The sequence below is a fragment of the Dipodomys merriami genome, unplaced genomic scaffold, assembly GCF_024711535.1.
Source record: "Dipodomys merriami isolate MVZ:Mamm:240054 unplaced genomic scaffold, mDipMer1.0.p SCAF_13, whole genome shotgun sequence".
Classification (NCBI taxonomy): domain Eukaryota; kingdom Metazoa; phylum Chordata; class Mammalia; order Rodentia; family Heteromyidae; genus Dipodomys; species Dipodomys merriami.
Window position 1 is genome coordinate 36,099,289 of NW_027202604.1, and position 20,153 is coordinate 36,119,441.

General features: G+C 43.3%; 1 protein-coding gene across 2 annotated transcripts in view; it reads left to right on the forward strand.

Annotated features, from left to right (window-relative positions):
- The window catches only part of Grm7 (glutamate metabotropic receptor 7), a 597,974-nt gene extending 578,262 nt beyond the window's left edge, over positions 1–19,712 (forward strand). For both annotated transcript variants that reach the window (XM_070019004.1, XM_070019005.1), the window contains one exon: positions 18,503–19,712. Coding sequence is in view for 1 of the 2 variants with exons in the window: in XM_070019005.1 (XP_069875106.1) it covers positions 18,503–18,552 (50 nt within the window). In the remaining variant the exon portion in view is untranslated. The remainder of the gene's footprint in view (positions 1–18,502) is intronic.
- Positions 19,713–20,153: the final 441 nt, after the last annotated feature.

Here is a 20,153-nt window from a genome sequence, read left to right on the forward strand (position 1 = left end):
TCTAAGATAAAAGTTCTACGTTCCCTTTTTGTTTTTTACTCCTGTGGGTGCCCTATTTTAGACAGAGTCACTGTCGGGCTGCTTCGCATGGCCTCCCGTGCTTTTTTGCATGTTTGTCCCTGCCTGCCATTCATGTTCGGTCTCAGTGACACCACAGTTGGACACATTCCTATAAATATTTCTGTTTTCCTTCGCTCCCTTTGCTTTATACTCCTCAAATATAGCAACATGAGCCCTAAGCTGCTTATAAAATTGAGAACTTTTTTCGTGGGTCTTGAACTCAGGGCTTGAGTGCTGTCCTTGAGCTTTTGTGCTCACAGCTAGCACTCTATAACTTTAAACCACAGCCCCATTTCCCATTTTCTGATGGTTAGAGATGAATCACACAGACCTTCTTGCCTGGCCTGGCTTTGAACCGCAACCCTCAGATCTCTGTCTTCTGAACAGCTAGGATTACAGATGTGAGCCAACAGTGCCCGGCTAAAATTAAGAATTTTATTAAGAATTTTTTTGTTTTAGTTGATTTCACATAATTATAGGGTCACTGGTTTATTTGCTGTCTTTTTGTCTCCCCATACTTCTGATGTCTTTTTATCTTTCAGTTTTTTAATCTTGACAGTTCATACCTATGCAGTTTGTCTTTGTTTTTAGTTTTATTTTCAAATGTGTGCTTTCAGATACATGGGTCGAAATCCCCTTGATATACAAAAACTAGTGAAAATTATAGTACAGATGTTGAGAGAATAAGGAAACAAACCAAAAGGGTGGTTGAATATATGGATGTGTGGAAAGCAGAGCGTCCTGTGGGCACAGAAAAGAAAGGACCCTATTTTCTGCCTGGGTAAGTCGGGGGTGGGGGAGGGTCTTCCTGGAAGAGGTACCACCTGGTCAGCGTTTTGAAATACGCAGCACAGAATTGTGATCTGTAGCCACCCAAGTGAGCAAGCAGCACACCAGAACCTCTTTCTCCTGTTTTCCTGCCCCTTTACCTGCTATTTGAGGCATCAAGGACAGAACTGGAGATTGTGATTTAGGTGAAGTCATTCAGGCACAGAAAGGTAGGAAATCTGCAAAAATCTCACTCACATGTGGCATCTAAAAAATTGGTATCACAGAAGGTACTAAAAATAAGATCACCAGAGGTCAGAGAACGGACGTGGGGGTGGAGGAAGATTGGCCCACCTGCCTCTCTCTCTGCAGGTATCCTGTCTCTTGGCACCTTACAAAGGAGCCACAAGCCAGATGCAGGTGTACATGTGAAGGTAAGCCAGACGCAGGTATAGATGTGAAGGTAAACCAGATGCAGGTGTGGATGTGAAGGTAAACCAGACGCAGGTGTGGAGGGTGAAGGTAAACCAGATGCAGGTGTAGATGTGAAGGTAAAACAGGTGCAGGTGTGGATGTGAAGGTAAACCAGGTTCAGGTGTGGATGTGAAGGTAAACTAGACACAGGTGTGGATGTGAAGGTAAACCAGACGCAGGTGTGGATGTGAAGGTAAACCAGACGCAGGTGTGGATGTGAAGGTAAACCAGATGCAGGGGTAGATGTGAAGGTAAACCAGACGCAGGTGTGGATGTGAAGGTAAACCAGATGCAGGTGTGGAGGGTGAAGGTAAACCAGACGCAGGTGTGGATGTGAAGGTAAACCAGATGCAGGTATAGATGTGAAGGTAAACCAGATGCAGGGGTAGATGTGAAGGTAAACCAGATGCAGGGGTGGATGTGAAGGTAAACCAGATGCAGGTGTGGAGGGTGAAGGTAAACCAGACGCAGGTGTGGATGTGAAGGTAAACCAGACGCAGGTATAGATGTGAAGGTAAACCAGATGCAGGTGTAGATGTGAAGGTAAACCAGATGCAGGTATAGATGTGAAGGTAAACCAGATGCAGGGGTGGATGTGAAGGTAAACCAGATGCAGGGTAGAGGGTGAAGGTAAACCAGATGCAGGTGTGGAGGTGAAGGTAAACCAGATGCAGGGGTGGAGGGTGACGATTTGACATCACTGAGGCACCCGAGCTGTGATCCCTCTTGAAACTTTGGGGGACAATTTTTCTGTGTTTCTTCCACCTTAATTTAAACTGGCAGAGGGCGCCGTCCCAAAGCCACCAACCAGAAGGAGAGGCTGTGATGCTGCTTTTTGTTGTTGTTGTTGGTCGTGGGGCTTGAACTCTGGGCCTGGGCGCTGTCCCTCAGCTCCTCAGCTCAAGGCTAGCGCTCTACCATTTGAACTACAGTGCCACTTCCGGTTTTCTGGTGGTTTATTGGAGATAAGAGTTTTACGGACTTTCCTGCCTGGGCTGGCTTTGAACTGTGATCCTCAGATCTCAGCCTCCTGAGTAGCTAGGATTACATGGGTGAGCCACCGGTGCCTGGCTTGTGACACTGCTTTCTTTGTGATGCCTGCCCACTGGTGGTATTCAGCTAAGAGGGACACTCATGAAGGCCACCCATAAAGTGCATCTTCTTTCCTGGGTCTTGCTGTCAATCTCTTGGATGCAGAATTGGAAAGCAAAACCAATCTGAGCTGTGCATTCATTTCCATTTGTTTGAGCCCCCATTTCAATGGGTATGTACTGCCAAGGTTATTTCCTGCATAAGGCTGGGGTGGAAAACAAATCACTTTACAGCTCTGTGCCATCCAGAGAGCCGGGAACCAACCTAATGCTTTATTACACAAATTAGACTGGGGAAGAAGATATTTACACAGGCTCCCCTGACACATCTGTAGGTGAGGGGGGGCGGGCGGGGAGGGGAAAGAGCCCAGAAAAACCCAAGCTACTCTCTGCACGTGTCAAAGCAGAGTGAACTCCAGCCTGGGTCTATTTTACTCACCTCTTTTCAGCTGTCTTTCATAATTTTGTGAAAACCATGGCTCTCTTAGAAACTGCCAGTGTCAACAAGGCCAAGAGTGCCAAACAGAACTTGACAGGGGTGTAAATTTCTACCAGTGTCCCTAACACTTGCCTGTGTTCAGTGTTTGATGTGCAGAGCTGCCAGCCTCTGTATCTCTGCAGCATGGATGGTAGGATGGGAAAGCCCAGGCCTTGCTTAGCTGGGCGAAATCAGACCTGCCGTCTAGCAAGATCCCCAGGGAATTCATGCTACATTTTGTGACCACTGCTCCATGACATATATGTGCTGGACATATACTTGTACCAGCCAAGAACTCTCTACCATGTGCTCCTCCCTGCTGAGAAACTCCGCCGAGCCCTGGCTATCTCCTCAGAGGCTGTAATTTGAGGCACATACTTCAAAAACCCAGAGATGCCGTGTCACAAGCCACTGGTCCGCTGGTGACATCATTCTTGCTGAGCTTCCCAACCAGACTGGTGCTTGGTTCTCAACCTGTGAAACTCTGCAGGTGGAAAATAGTAAATCAAGCTTGTGCCTGTAATGAATATTTGCCCAGCTGGTGGCTACTTTGTCCAACCAATGAGAGAGCAGTTCCTGGGATTCTCCTTGCCAAAAACATGGCGCTCAAGGTTCCCTAGGGGCCACAAACATACCTTTCAATTTGAGAGAGAAATGGCCCATTTCATTCACCTTCTGCATCCAGTGGGGCTAACGGGTTCTCACTGAATAGCCGGATGGGGAATTTGGCAATCTTCACTTTCACAATCAAAGCCGAAGATGAGCTGTTTGTTCTTTTTTTTTTTCCTGGTTGGTTAAGGGTTAAAGCTTTTTGCACATGGAGTTCCACATTTTCTGTGGATCAAGCTGCTACCATATCTTTCTGATACAGAACTTTAAATAAATCCCCTCATAGACACGAATCATCTGGAAATGAAAGGAAATACGTCCAACATAACCCAGCTCTCGTTCCACTTTATTGAGAAAATTTAGTTCATCAGAGCTTGTTTAAGGTGGGCAAGGAGAGTTGTATATTTTCCCCCAGCAAAATGTATTATTCTGACTTTCTTCAAGAATAGAATAGGAGATGCTATCAATTCATTACTTAAGTCCTAATATTCAGTTGCCTGAAGCTTCTCTTTCTCAGTAAAATGAACTCAGCTGCCTATTGGTTACTGTCTCTTTAGACACTAAATCTGCTTTTCACTTGTTCCTCTTGTTGTCACCTGCAGCTACCATTCTGCATTTTTCTTACTGGTTTACACAATAGGTTAAAAAAGCAAGTCAGCATATTTAAAACATGTTTACCATAAGATTGCTCCTTTAAAGAAAGATCCTTGTAGTCTAAAAGAAATCATGTGTTTTGTGCTGAGGATCTCCTAAGTAGGGAAATAGCCAAATATTGCACACCTTCTCTTTGAAATCTTTTGGGGAATGTCTAAGCAATTCTGAATATTGGTAAATGGCTTCTGCTATGTTACTTAAAACCCAACTCTTCTATGTAGCAGTAAGTGCTCCCTTTGGTTAAGAATCTCCTGCAGAATCATTATGTACTTGTTAAAGGGATTAAGTGACTATCTTTTAAAAGATCACACCACATAAAAAGTGGCCAATGCTCATTTCCAGGAGATATGTGAAGACCTACATTCCATGTTCCATCAGTACATTCCCCTGTTGATATGAATGGTATTGTGTGCCAAGAAAATACCATTTTCTCTATTGACTGGGATTATATTTTTTAAAAAGTTTTCAGATCACCACCATGCCATATCGTCTTTTTGAGTAGGGGGAATGGTTTCTTCATCCGTGAATTAAAATGAAGTGTAGGTCAGTAGGATAGATGAAAGCAATGTGAGGATCACCTGGCATCCGGAAGCCCCAGAATACAGGTCACATGCCCCAAACAGCGGAGATACGATTGCTTACTCCCTGCTGGAGTACCCAAGGCTAGGCATCACAAAACGCAGGAAAGGAACATGCTTTCTCAGACCTAAGGCAGAGTCAGCCTAGGTGTACCTTTGATGCCTTTGTAGCCTGGGTAGCAGCCTCAGTTTTTCTGGACCACAGAGAGGAAGAGCAAGATGGTTTTGAGGAGAAACCCAAGAGAGAGGACAGCACAGTAGCTCCGGTTCCTTGAGAAGAGCCATCTATCTGCCATTCCCAGAGGACTGGATCTTGTCTTCTAGCCAAGCCTAGAAGGTCCAAATACAGCACCTACACTGATCAACCTTCTCCGGGAGATGGGAAAATTGAGGTGGATGGAGAAGAGCCTCGGATCCTTACAGAGGTCAACCCAGCTGGTAATTGCTTCCTGTTGTGGGTGAAGAAGCGCCTACGAAATGCCAGAAACACAGCTCTGAGAGCACCAGCACCTTTGAGGATGTCCAGCAATGTGCTCTTCCAGAAGGCAGGACCGAACCCCTCCTGCCATGCGTGAATGGGGGAGCTGTAAAGTGAACCACCATGCACACCAAAGGAAGCCACTCCAGAACACACCAGAACAGACCAGAACTCATTCTGGGTTGGTCTCTTCTTAAGCCAACTGCAACTCCGGAGCACCCGGTGCTTCTAAAGATGAGTTTGCAACCCAACTCCTAGGACATGAATAGCCTGTCATATCATCTTTTGTAGTTAACATAATTCATATCTGTGTTATATTTTCTATTCTTTCTCTAACAACAAAAAAAGCTATGAGGAAGAGAACAAGCAGCACATGAAAATTTATCAGGGATGAATACAATAATACCAATTGCTTATTAGGTGTTTACCAAGTGCGCCATTTTTACCACATTACTTTACACACCATTGTAAATCAGAATCACTCAAGTGATTAAGTGCTTACTTAGCACGGAAGTAAACGGAAGTTCAGAGAGGTTGGCCAGGCTGACCAAAGTCACAATAAAAAACAGAGTTGAGATTCCTAGCCTGTCACACACTACTTCCTAACTTCCCTTATGAACACAGCATTCTGCATATAAGAAGACTTCTAAGTGGTAACTCACAGGTTATAATCCCAACCACCAGTATTTTGACATACATTTCCTTCATTACTTCCTCTCCGTTTCCCCCCTTTTCCTCCTCTGCTGACTGGTACCGCTTTCCATAAATCAGTCGCAGGAATTCAACCGCCATTCTTGGAGTCCAGGTCTCCTCCCCTGTGCCCCCCACCCCCGACAGTTCATTAGCATCATTCCCTTCAAAGGGACTCATACTTTGGTCTAGATCAAGGAGTGTCTTAAAAGAAAATACCCGAGGTCTAATGCAAAGGTTTGAGAGCTTGTGCAGAGACATATAAGATCAACAGGCCTAGGTTCATTCATATTCTCCTAATGACACCAAAGCTGTCTCTTACCATCTTTACCCTGGGCCGGCCGTTCCCCATACTTGTTCCAGAACCACTGAGGGGCTGGGATACATTCACTGTGCTCATTTCCATTTCTTTCCAAACCACCAGAGAAAACTCATACTTTTCAGAATACAGATTAGAGTCTGTACATCAAGCGTTTATCAATATGTTTCCCATAAAAGAGGAACCAGTGGTCAGTCCTTCACGCCTCAGCATCTTCACGCTTAGAAGCATCTGTTAAGGAGTGGAGGAGTTGCAGATTTTTTAAAAATGGAAAATATGGTAGGGACAAAGCAGTGTTTGCTGAGTGTGCCCATGAACTAGCAGAGAAATGCAAACCAGTTCCTGTCCAACTCGAACAGTGCATTTGGCCAGCCTCAGATGGACTGATGCTTCGGTGTATGGTTTTCTGTGTATGGTTGGCTCTGCTTCCAAAATTGACATCTGGGCTATATTTACAGATCATCAAAACACCCAGTCGAAAATTAAGAGGATTCGTGCAAACAGGCTCTGATTCAAAAGGGAGTTGAGGGAAATTGGGAGACCACAGTTGAATTTTCTTGTTAGGTTGCGGTTCTACACTCACCTGCTTGGTAGTGTCCTCATGGTTGGGACTCTTATTTTGAAATGCTGTATTTCTCCACTCTGTGTACCTGGTGAAATCTGCTGAGCATTATCTAGTCTCTCTTGGCTCAAGCCAGACTTCTGAAAGGGACTTGGGTTCATCTTCCTGACCACTGGTGCCAGCTGTGCAAAGACTCTACTGTGGAATGATAGAATGCTGGGCCTCTCTCTGAGACTGTGTTCATTTCTTGAAAATGTGTTCTTTCCCTGGCATGCTAGAGCATGCCAGACTAAAAGTACCTCCCAGATCATCTGCCCTCAGTCACTCACTCTGTCTACATCTTTGGCTTTATACTGTTTCCATTTTCTAAGATGATGAGTTCAACCAGCTTCTCCCATGGGCATATAAGTTCCTAATGGCTTAGGAATGAGCTCTGGAGTCAGATGGCCTGGTTCTATGAGTTGTGTGGCTGTGAGAGGCATTGTCAGCTTCTCGTGTGCATAAAGTCAAATGGAAGCATCTTTCAGAGGGCCAATGAGCTGACTTTTCTATGATGCTTTGTGCAAAGGCTAGGCCTAAGGAGTTCTCTGTAAATGTTAACTGTTACTAATACAAAGCCAACTGTTTTACTATTTGAACTAGACTCCACCTGGGGATACCACCACGTCATCCCATTTATCCTGTACATCTTTCCTCTCAGTAGACAAAAGTACCTTATAACTGATGGATCCTAATGGATTCAAAGGAAACTGATGGTGAATCCTAGAAAAGAGGTGAGAAAGGATGGCATTTATGAAAAACAGCCAGGAGAGAGCTGTTAGTAGACTATCAGGCAAGTGGAAAGTCTCGACTTCCTGGTTGAAAGGAGACTGACAGGTGGGTAATTCAATCTGTTCTAGGGAGCATCTCTAGGGACAGAAGATCAAGTAGCATTGAGCATAGAATACTATGTCATAATGTTATTATATAGAATATATAGAATACTATATGGCCAATATTTTATGGCTCAGATGAGTAATTTGGTAAATATTTAATGACTGCTGCTTTATTTCTCTCAATGAGCCCTATTGTAGTAACAGACATGGTATGAACTTTTTTCATGGTTTATAGTACAATAAACTATTTCAGGAAAGGGTAACTATTTGGAAGTTTGGGGAAAACTTGTTAGAAAGAAGAGTGCTGTTCTCTTTTGCTGTCTTACAAACTAATTTTTATTCTGGCAACCTTGATATTAAGGGGTTTTTTTTCCTGGTAAAGTTGATATTAAGGTTTTTCTATGTTGCTGTTGCTAAAATAATAGACATTTCTCCCAAAGTAAAATAGTTTTGTACCCAAATGCCTTCATCTGGAGACAGATGGCAGATCTCGGTCTCTGAAGTGATATGAAAATCTACTGTGGGGACTGAACAGTGTTCTATGGTTTGGTTTTTTTTTAAGTATAGTATCCTTTCATGCTACAGCACAATCACAGGATGCTCTCTCTCCCAAAAGGTCTAAAGAAATTCACTGGAGCTCAAGTTCACATTTTGTGCCACTCAAGGACAAAATAGCAAGACTGGCCATTTCAATTCTCATAGCAATTTCATGTTGAAATGATAGCCTAAAAAGGCAGCTCATCTTCAGCCACCAGCTGAGTTTCAGTACAGTTTGAAATTCGGAATTTCATTGTCTTACATAGATGTTTGATGGGGAAAGATGATGGTGGTAGGGTCAAGAAGGCGGCAGCGGCGGCAGTGATGATAACACTCTCTAATTAGGTGTTCAGCAATGATGTATTACGTGTAGCCTCGTGTTGGTCCCTCCACACACTACCATAGCATGGTAGTGTTTTCATGGACAAGTTAAATGCAAGGAAACACAAGCCTGGAGCTTTCTCCAGTAATCAGAGCTTGCAGAGGGAAGCCAGATCAGCAATCCAGCCATCTCAACAGAAGCAGTAGCTTCTTTCCTAACAATTTCATTTCAATGAGTTGTTGCTCACGTCAGTGACCTAGACAACACCATCTTCTTTGGGAGAATAAAAACAGCAAAGTTTGGAAAGCCTTCAACTTTTTTTTTTAATTCGTAGTCCTTTCTCTGTTTTATTTTTATTAATGTTTTTCCTGTCAGTCAGTACCAGGTCTTAAACTCAGGTGGTCTCACTCTCACTCAGCTTGGTTGCTCCTAGCGGGGCCCTTACCATTTGAATCATACACCCAGCCTGGCTTTTTGCTGATTATGATTCATTGGACATGGGCTCTTGGGAACTTTTCTGCCCAGGTGGGCATCGAACCGTGATACTCCAAGACTTGCTACTCCTTCTGAGTTGCTAGGATTAAAAGCTTGAACCATTAGCCGGGCACTGGTGGCTCACGCCTGTAATCCTAGCTACTCAGGAGGCTGAGATCTGAGGATCGCGGTTCAAAGCCAGCCCGGGCAGGAGAGACCGTGAGACTCCTATCTCCAATAAACCACCAGAAAACCGGAAGTGGCGCTGTAGCTCAAGTGGTAGAGCGCTCGCCTTGAGCTGAAGAGCTGAGGGACAGCGCCCAGGCCCAGAGTTCAAGCCCCACGACCGACAAAAAAAAAAAAAAAGCTTGAACCATGAACATACATCTTTTTGTTTTGCTTTAAGAGTGGTCTGTGTTTGCATTGTTACTTTTGGGTCTCTTCTACAAGCCCCAGATACCTTGTGTTTCCTTTCAAAGGGTCTTTCCTGTTCTCTCCCTGTTTCACTGGGGAGAAAGAAGAAATGGACAGTGGCCTGCAGAGCTTTGTCATCAGGGGTGTCACAGGCCACATACAGGGTGACTCTTGGTCTCTTAGAATCTCAACATCCGCTTCATGGGCGTCAGTATTTCCGACAAGATCACAATGAGGGCCACTGGGAGATAGAACTTTAGGAAGAAATCAAGGGGTGAGATCTGAGAAAGATTAAAAAATAAATGAGCTACAGAGATGGGACGTCTTGGAAGTGACAGCCCAGCCCTGCTTGAGATGTAGTGGAGAGGCGAAATGAGCTTGTTAGCTAAGAACTATCTCTGGCCTCCGGCGCAGGTCCCTCTTCCGTTAGCCCACTCTTGCTTTTCATAGTCATAGTCTGCAAAGGGTGATTATCTTCCATAATCTCTCTAAACCTCAGATTACAAAATAGACCTACAAGGGTCACCTAACTCACAGAGTTTTCTGCAAAGATGGAATGAATGGATTTGTGGATAAAAAGGGCTTCATTGAGCACGTAGCACATGTAAGCCGTTAATAAGAACGACTCGAGAATTACATGGTACTGTGTGAGGCACCAGCCAGGATTCATGTGAAAAGTCTCAAAAGGATCATTGCTTAGTGCTTTAGCTTCTAGGAAACAAGAATGATCAAGAGGACACATTTTTAGTGTTATAGTGCTGCTTGCTTCCATAAAGATTCCTCTTGCACAGTTTTGGGTCAAGTTGTATAAATTAGGTTATCCTTTGAGTTCCATCAGCCTTTGTTGTAGTATCAGGTTCCTAAGGATTCTGGTTAATATTTTTGAGTGATTACTGCTTAGTCTGATAGTCAATGTGGATACTTGGAACCCATGGGAAGGTACATCCATAGGCCACAGCCATGTGTGGAGACATCCAGTTGCAATCTTTTGGATCCCATCAGCTCTGTAGTAGTTCTGGTTTCCTCCCTTTATGAATTCAGACACAGATCAGTCCTCAACTGCAGAGTGGATGAGTAAGAGATAACTCACGTCAGCTAATCTAGCTGAAATTCCTCTGGCACTAATCAGTCTGTACCCAATTTGTTAAGCAAAATGGAAAGCGCACTAAATATATAAATATTTACAGTCTCCCACAATTGATTTTTCAAAAAAGCAAATCCATCCAACATGGACGTTGTTTGGAATCGATGATGATGGCCAGATCCATCACTGAACACTGTGATGTGGGTCCCGAGTGAGGCTCACGGCGGCCACTGATTATATGAATAGACTGTTCTGTATGGTAAGAAACTCTCCTTTGTGCCATAATAGAAACTGTCAAGCGCCCGCCTTCCTCTTTGGATCTTGCTGACTAGCACAGCCTCTCAAAGTACAAGATTTCAGTATCACACTTCCACAGCGATGGAGCTTAGCTAATGATGACAGCCCGAGTGGGTGAGAAAGGAAACTCGCCAGCAGTGATAGGACAGAGCCCCTTGTCCGTGGATGGACAGAAGGTGCCACATGTGCTGTCTTTAAAAACGGAAGCACAGTTTGTTGGCATCCTCACAGTGTCCAGAAGCAAACGACTGATTTAGTTTTGTTTATGGACAGGGAGACCAGCCTTGAAGAGATCCTTTTCTACCCAGGGAAAAGCAAGTACAAAAACAATGTATATGTGGAATGTGTGTGTGTGTGGGGGTGTGTGTGTGTGTGTGTGTGTGAGAGAGAGAGAGAGAGAGAGAGAGAGAGAGAGACAGACAGACAGACAGACAGACAGACAGACAGACAGACAGACAGACAGACGAACAGACAGACAGACAGACGAACAGACAGACAGACAGACAGAGACAGACAGTGAGACAGACAGACAGAGATCCTACAGATGTCTCTTTTGGATAAATTGAGCATAAACTGAGCATAAATCTTATCCAATCCTGTTCTATCTACCTCAATTCCTTTTATCCTCTTAACCACCTTAAAGCTTGACACCTTAGTGATGATTTATATTTACTTTCAGGTGAGGAAACTGAAGGCAGGAAGTTACTCCCTTTCCAAAGGTTGCATGGCCACCTGGTGTCTGGCTCTGTGTTTCTCCCTGTGCATCTCCAGCCCCATTCCCAGCCCAGCCTTTCCCCCCAGTGACTAGATGATGATCACACTTGACATATAATCACTAAGCACCCAGACATAAAGTGATCACAATTTACTTCCTTCTCTTCTCTAAGCTACATAGGAAAGATTTGAGATGATAGCTTCTTGGTGAAAGATATGAGATAAAGGTGGTTAAGCTAAGCTACCAGAGCTGATTAGAAACTTTAGTAAAGTAGCAGGCTATAAAATCAATCCACAAAAATTAGTAGCTTTTCTGTATTCCAACAATGAGAAGATCAAAACTGAAGTCAGAAAAGCAACTCCATCTGCAACAGTCTCAAAAATCAGTCAAATGCCTAGGAATTGAATTAACCAAGGATGTTAAGAACCTCTACAGTGAAAATTACATAACATAACTGAAGCAGGAAATCCAAGAACATATAAGGGAGTGGAAAGCCCTTCTGTGCTCTTGGATTGGCCAGATTAATATCATGAAAATGGCAACACTTTCCAAAACCATCTACATAGTTATAATCCCAGTGGCCAGAATCACACAACACATAGTAGGTCCTCAAGAAGTATGTGTTCAACTGCAGAAGCTCCTCCAGGGTAGAGACTGTTCATGCCACTAGTTAACAGCCAAGCTACTAGCAAACCGAGAACTCAGTAAAATTTGGATAAATGCATAAAAGAAGAAATGCGTGAATGGGCCATGAATCTTCCACCCTCAACTACAAAGGCCTCAATCTTAGGAGGAGTTTGCATCCAGCACCACTCGGGAGGCCTCTGCTGCTTTTTTTTTTTTTTTTTTTTTTTTTACTACTATTGCCTTATTTCTAACATTAGCCTCAAGACAGACTTTGGTGCACAACCTCAATCTTTGATGCATTATTTCCCCACGTCTGTAATATGCTCCAAAATGTTTGCATCTGTAATATATCGAAATTGCCAAATGCACAAGAGCTTTGCAAGGCCCAAAGTACATAATAAGAAAAGGCCATTCCTTTGATACAGCAATTCAGGGCGCATCTCTCTTTTTTTTTCCCGAGGCAACACATATACAGCCTCAAATTGCCCAGATTTTAACTGAGCCACGTTAAAGATATTTGAAGAGGGAGAGTATCTGCTTCCTTCAAATGCATCTTCTAAGAACCACAGGAACTTCATCCTGCTTGATCCTAAAGTATACATTAGATTTCTTAAAAAAATATAAGCAAAAACATTAGAACGCTCATTTCCTCTTTCCATGGTGGAATGGATCCTGGATTTCTCAATTTTAGGCAGGCTGTTTCTGGTCTGTTTAGATGCTAAACGTGGGATAGGAGGGAGAACGCTGTAGTTTAAAGATTACACGTGAAGTTTACAAAGTAGCATTCACGGTTCACTGTATATTCAGTAGCACCAAGGAGAGCACAGGGAAGTGCGTGAGGTGCCGAAGCGCATGACGTTCCCACAGGTTCTTCTGTTCTGTTTAACTCTTCTAAGACCCTCAAAGTGCTGCTGGTGTCATCAGAGAGCAAAGGTCCTTCTGGGGGTCACCAGGTTAATAACTCTGGTGCACAGGCGGGTGCTGCACCCTTGCAAAGCACTGAGCAGCTCTGTGTTCTTACAGGGCCCTAACATGAGACTGGTGGTTCACTGAGTAAAGATAAATAACAAGAGTAGCATGGCCATGGAGCCCAACAAGGAACTGTGCTTTGGAAGAATAGGAAAGGGCCAAAGCAGCAAGGGATTTGAAACTCCACCCCCTCAAGAACATGTAATCCGTAACAGGGAAGATGAAGGGAACACTGCAGGGAGAGAAAGGACCAGGATGAGGTTCTTGGTGAAAACGGAATAACGGTTATCCTGGCATCCGGGAAGAGCACTGCTGCCAGAGGGCCTTGGAGAAGGACTGGAGAGTGAAGTCCAGGGCTTCCAGCTGGCTGGCAGGTGCTCCACCACAGATCCAGCCTTCTATCTCTAGTTCTTTTGGAGACTGGGTTTTATGTTTTCCCCAGCATTTATCTATTGAGATGAGACCTTCTGAACATTGTTTTTTGCCTTGGCTAGCTTGGAACCATGGACTTCCTGATTTCAACCTCCCAAGTAGCTAGGACGACAGTCATGAGCCACTGGTGCCTGGCCAAGTGAACTTGTGTCAGGAAGTTAAACAACCAGAGGAGTTTAATTTGTTCCTCTGTTTCTAGTATTTGAAATGTAGTTGGATGACACCCATATGCATACATAAATATACACATGTGTGTGTGTGTGTGTGTGTGTGTGTGTGTGTGTGTGTGTGAGTGAGTCTATGAACCATTCCCTCCTTTCCAGCCTTTGAGTTCTGTCACTCCCTGACCAGCTCCAGGTACCGCGGTGGGCACAGAGAACTTTGCATCACCCTGCCTCTTCCTTGTACTGTCTCGTGCTTCAGAGTACAGCCCAACGTGCGTCCACTGCGTGGCCTTCCTATGCGTAGTGTGGCACACACCCATCCATGACAGTAATGAGTCCTTGGGAGCACCTCTAAGTACTGTTCACTGTGCAAAGACCACTTTCTGTGCTATTACAGGAGCTTCATGACAATAGAGCCATCTCTGACTCATTTCTGAGGCCCCGAGTGGAAGGAGGCAAGCATCTGTACATTCCTTCCACCCAGGCTTTCCTAGACTACTGACTCTCTGTGGTCTTGGACTGCATTACACTGTGATGAGCTTGTCCTTAAAAGCTTTACCGCCTCACCTGATGCCAAACTGTGTCCCTCAGCCAGCATTGTTGAGAGGAGGTCAGTTTGCTTTGGGGCTTCCTGTCCACCATAGTCTTATCATGTTAAATAGGAAAGGGGGAAAGAGAAAGGGATTATCAACCCTTTCCTGATAGTACGTGGTAACCTCAATCTGAATCTCCAGTCAATGAGAATGAACCCACAGCTTTCATGTCTGTAGTCTGTTTCGTGTGGTCAGCACCAGTTCGGGTGACTGGCAGTCAGTAAGTATTAAATCATGTTTTCGTGGATAGTGAGATAGATGGGCAGATATCCAGATGTTTGGTTTTGTGCAACCATAATAGAATTGATGGTGATATGGATTACAGAGTTGTTGGTATTTTCACCCCCATGAATAGTGTAGAATTGTGGGAGAGGCTGGGGGAAGGGAGCAGGCAGATACAGCACACATGTGCAGGGCTCCCCGTTCCTTCCTTCGCAATCAGACTGGAATGACAAGAGATGCCCCAACTTTCCCAATCACCTTCTTCATTTTTAGTCAGCTTTGCCTATTTTGGGATGACCAGTGTGCTTCTTGAAGTAATCAATTTAAAAAGGATCTGGGGAAAACTGTTACACAGTGAATTACTTTTTCTAAATAACATGCAGGACCTTTGCTAGCTTTTCTTGAAATCCGGGGTGAGAATTCACGGTTAATTGAAGGTGAAACCACTTTTTGTGATAGGCGACGGGCTAAAGAACCCTGTAGAAGGAATCCCAGATTACAGTGGTTCAGAAAAAGAAAAGAATCATGAATATTGTGTATTGCGTGTGGGGATGGGAAGAAAAATACTGAATGGGTAAAACCAACCAAGCTCTTATTTATCTTTAAATTTATTTTTATATAAGGGATTTTATAGCTTAATCCCTGTATACCATCCACTCCTCTGAACTAAAATGTGTGTATGTAAATGTATGTATGTAACAAAATCTATAAGATTCTGTCTCCAACCTGATCAGCAAAAAGTTAGACTTGGGGATATGGTAGAGTGCCACTTTGACTAAACACGAAGCCCTGAGTTGAAACCCCATTACCATGCAAAACAAAATACTTTGCAAAAGCAGTATATTTTACCTCACTGTAAGCATTACAGTGCTTACAGTGAGGTATCATGCTTTGAGAGCTATCGGTATAGCTAGCTTCCAAAAAGACAATAAGAACAATGTCATGTATACTTGTTCTTTCATAAAATCTATAACTTTCTGGGGGGGAAATCACCCTATCATTTTAAAATGTGTATCTCTTTAGCAAGTATTTCATTGGACAACTATTTTGAGCTAAGCAAATTTCTCTCCAGAACGATAAACTACATTGCTATTCAAATAAATGGAATTATCGAATACCATAAGCACTTATTTTATTTACTCATAAGGCCAGAAATGGTTTAAAAATAAACATTATAATACATTGGCCATTTTAGAAACTGCACGGACCACATTATAATTTTGCTGAAATGTTCCTAAGCAATTTTGCAAAGAAAGCATATGCTGAGGCTAATCATTTGTATAGAAATGTGTAACTTTAAAAAGACATATTTATACATTATGCTCTCCAATGAGAAGCTGGGATAATTCACATGTGTGTATTATCAACTGTTCACAGGGCATTCATTATTCTTCCCACAGTACAAACTGCATGACATTAAGAGTCATGGCCCTAGGCTGTGTGTCTCTGAACTCAGGGCAAATAAGGTCACCTCCAACTCCAGCAGGGTCTTTTAACCCGGAAGTGACTATGATAAGCCAAGTCCAGACTCCAGCATTACAGAGTCAAGTCTTACAAAGCTGGTTCCTCTGAATCCTGGATTCCTTCCCTCTGTTCTGAGGATGATAAAGAGAACTCAGCTCTAGGTTCTCTGAGAACACAGCTAACACATGACAAACACCCAATAAGTCCATCCTATGCTGGAAAACAATTCCTAATTTGTGTGTGTGCGCAGGCGCAGGTGCAGGTCCTGGGATTTGAACTCAGGGCCTGGGCGCTCAAGGCTAGTACTCACCACTAGAGCCACACCTCTACTTCTGCCTCTCTTTTTTGGTGTTTAATAAGAGTCTCACTGTCTTTCGTGTCTGGGCAGGCTTTGAACTGTGATCCTCAGAACTCAGCTTTCTGAGCAGCTAAAATTATAGGTGTGAGCAACCAGTGCCTGGAAATTTCCAATTTTGAATCCTAATTTGATGTCAGTTCTAATTTAATCTGAACCTGTACTGAGGAAATTCTCTAATCTTCTATTCTCTCAGGAAAAATAAAAATACTCTCACCACTTGGTGTTTTCTCTTAACCTAGTTGAGGAAATGTAATCATCTCTCATGTCTCATGAGCTAGTTATGCTCGAAGCCGAGAGCAGCGTTCATTACTCGTACACCAGAGCAGACAGATATTTTACGTTGGGGTGTTTTGCTTGCATGCCCCTTGGGTCTTGAGGGTAATGAGCAAGCTGGCATTTGACAAGGCGTGAGGGGATCGCAGCTTGCATACGTCAGCTGAGGTTTCCTCTCTAGGACAACAGACATAAGCTTTCAAATTGGAAAATCTCTTCAGAAAGCTATCCTCCTTGTATCCAAACTGTGTGTACTGCTGAGGATGGCCTCGCTTCCGCGGTGACACTGGACAGCAGCCTGAGAAGATGTGGGAACCCCAGAGGTGAAGCCCAGGTGGTCGGCAAGTACAGATACCTCGCCCCTGGAGACTCGGGAGCAGATTCTACACGCCACCCACACTTTCATGAGAGTCCGACTTTCCCTTTAATTTTAGCTAATAAACACAATATCATACAATGGTGAATGAGCTTCCCAATTAGAATGCTTCAGGTGAAGAGTCGTAACTTTGGATCTAGAAAATGTGTTTAGTTTTCACATATTCTGTGTCGTACCGAGAAAATTACATGTGCACTTATGTATGTAGATGGTACTGGATACATGACCCAAGGTCAACATGTTAATACAGCTGCTTATTAGCCCCTGTAAATTCACATGTGAAGGCCTGTTTAAGAGTTCTGGAGGGATTGACAGAGTGGCTCAAGCAGTCGAGCACCTGCCCAGCAAGTACAAGCCTCTGAGTTTAAGTCCCAGTATCTCCCAATAAAACAGAGAATTCTAGAAAAGCTCTGAGCTGAACAAGCAAATATATTTAGGATCTAAGAAAAGTCAAACAAGCCTTTAATTGATTAATGCTGATGCAAAATTACTAAGGGTGGATGAATGAAGAATCTCATATCACAACCATTACATGCATCTGGTAATAAGAACCAGACTTAAAGCAGAGTGATGCTATGAGGATGTTGGTATACAAGGGAATCTCCTCTGATGGTCAGCTATCTACCCGGGCCCAGCGCTGTGCCAGCCACAGGGGAGTCAATGGACATAGACTGAAAGAGGGAGGGACTAAAGGAGATCCTCGGAATCACTGCACCCAGTGGAAAATTCATTTTCTCTACATTTAAGGAAAAGGAATGTGGGCTGGTCTTGTTGAAAAGGTGTTAAGTATGCTTCACACCTTAATAAAAATTGTTCTGTCAGCAACCACTTACAAATTTGCAATGATCATGCTGTAAAAGTCTATCTATAGTCATTTGTTATGTGTGTGTGTGAGAGAAAGAAGAGAGAGAGAGAGAGAGAGAGAGAGAGAGAGAGAGAGAGAGAGAGAGAGAGAGAGAGAGAGAGAGAGGGAGGGAGGGAGGGAGGGAGGGAGGGAGAGAGACCTGGAGCAGGTGCTCTAGGTGATCTCATTTTCAGTCACCCTAAATAAATTGCAGTGACCCAGGACAGGCATAGAACCCTGGTTATGGAAAGTTCTGGGAAATACTCAGATATCAAATAGACTGGAACCTGAGTGGACCTTTTAAGCTGTGGGCTGGGTGAATTAGAAAGTATGACAATCATCGATACATCTACTAAATAGAGAGACCTGCCAGAGGAAGGCTAAGAATGTCTCAGTCAAAAATGATTAAAAAAAAAAAAAGATGATTTAAGGATCATCGGGAGCTGCAGATTTTAGTGGAAAAAGTTTAGCTATAGAGATACACAGGGTAAGGGTGTCTGTGTGTGTGTGTGTGTGTGTGTGTGTGTGTGTGTGTGTGTGTGTGTGTGTGTGTGTGTGTGTGTGTGTGTGTGTATGTGCGCGTGCGCGCGTGTGCGTGCGCGGCTCAAAGCACAACTTAAACTTACACCCTGCGCCATCAGAGCCATCCTTCTTCAAGAAAGGTCACTGCCACAACTGACTCTTTTCCTTTTTTCTTTCAGGCCCTGCTGCAAAAAAGAAGTATGTCAGTTATAATAACCTGGTTATCTAGCCTGTTCCATCCCATGGTACCCTGAAGGAGGAAGACCCTCACTTAGTCTGTCACCCAACCTGGCATAGGACTCTTTCGGTCCTGCGCGCTTCCCACCACCCGGAAGAGTCACCCAGGCCAGGAGACCAACGTTAGAGGATCCAAGTGTTCTAAACAGCTGCTTCATGAAAATATTGTTACTTTATCTTGGCTTAATAAGTCACTGGCATCCACACTGCCAACTTGGCTGCAATTCTGGACCTTCCCTTACCAAAGGGAGAGTTGAGACTCAAGTCCCAACCAGGCTCTTTAGGAGAAATCGCTGAGAGCCAGAGGACCGATCTGGGGCTGCCTTGTCTTTCTACGTATGTATTTCCAGGCTGCAAGGTTTTGAAATTTTCTGTACAGTTTGTGAGGACTTTTGCACTTTTGCCATCCGATGTTGTCCCTTGGTTCTGTTTGTTTTCGAATGCCCTGTTTTCATAGAGCACCTATTCTCTCAGATGGTGGAATCTTTGGGGAAGTTTTAAAATAAAAAAAAAAAACTCATAAAAGTGATCTCGGCAGACACTGAAAAAAAAATCCCTCCACATACATCTGTACATGACTGTATAATTCTGATATAGAACCACTGCAAATCACATTATTTTTTTTAAAACAACAAAAAAAAAGATATTTAAAGACCAAAAACTGTGCTGGGAAAGTAGACTCCACCTATCTCTGCTACACGGTAGGTTACACAGAAGGAAAGTATCGGCCGAATGGAAGCGAGGTCTTGATCTTCGGAATGCATGTCAGTAATGTATTTTTACAGTACATGTTAATAATTTACGTTGGCTATTTGTATTTGTGTTCTCTTTCGTTATTTTCATTAGGGTATATGGGTATTTTGCAATAATTTGAATAATTATTAAGCTATTGGGAGGAAAGAATATGGATTTTTCACGTCTTGAGGTTTTGTTCATGCGCCCCCCCATGACTGAACAGTGTGACAAGAACAAAAAAGCATGTATGTTTTTTACTGTTTGTAATAAGTACTTTCGTTAATCTTGCTGCTTATGTGCCAATTTAGTGAAAAAAAAAGTTTCCCTTGCTGAAAACAAAAAATTCCCTCTTTCCATTCTCTTTCGATTCTGTGGTATTGTCCAAGAATGTATCAATAAAATACTTTGGTTAACTTTTTTATTTTTCTGCAATAAATATTTTAGTCGTTTTTCCCCCGTTTAGTTAAGAGTTTATTTCCAATCATAAGCTAGGGAGCAATGTAGAAAACCAAACTCGTCAAGGTAATACTGCGTAACTCACCACCACAGCCATACAGAACCCAGAGAAGCTAGCTGGTGCCCTTGGAAAGGAATGACCACAAGAATTAGGCTTTTCTTCTTTGTCTTTGAAGCTGAGAGCTGCAATCTCTTGGACATTTTCTCAACAAGCTGTCTATCTAAAACAAGTGACAGAGAGAGGAGAAAATAAAGTATAGCTTACATAAGCATGAAGGCAACTTAATGAAAATATAAATGTTTCTGCAATCTTTAAGAACACAAGGAACTAAAAGTAAACCAGTATGAGGCATTTGTTTATGGTTTAATTATGTATTATCTCTAGTTGTACAAAGAAGGTGA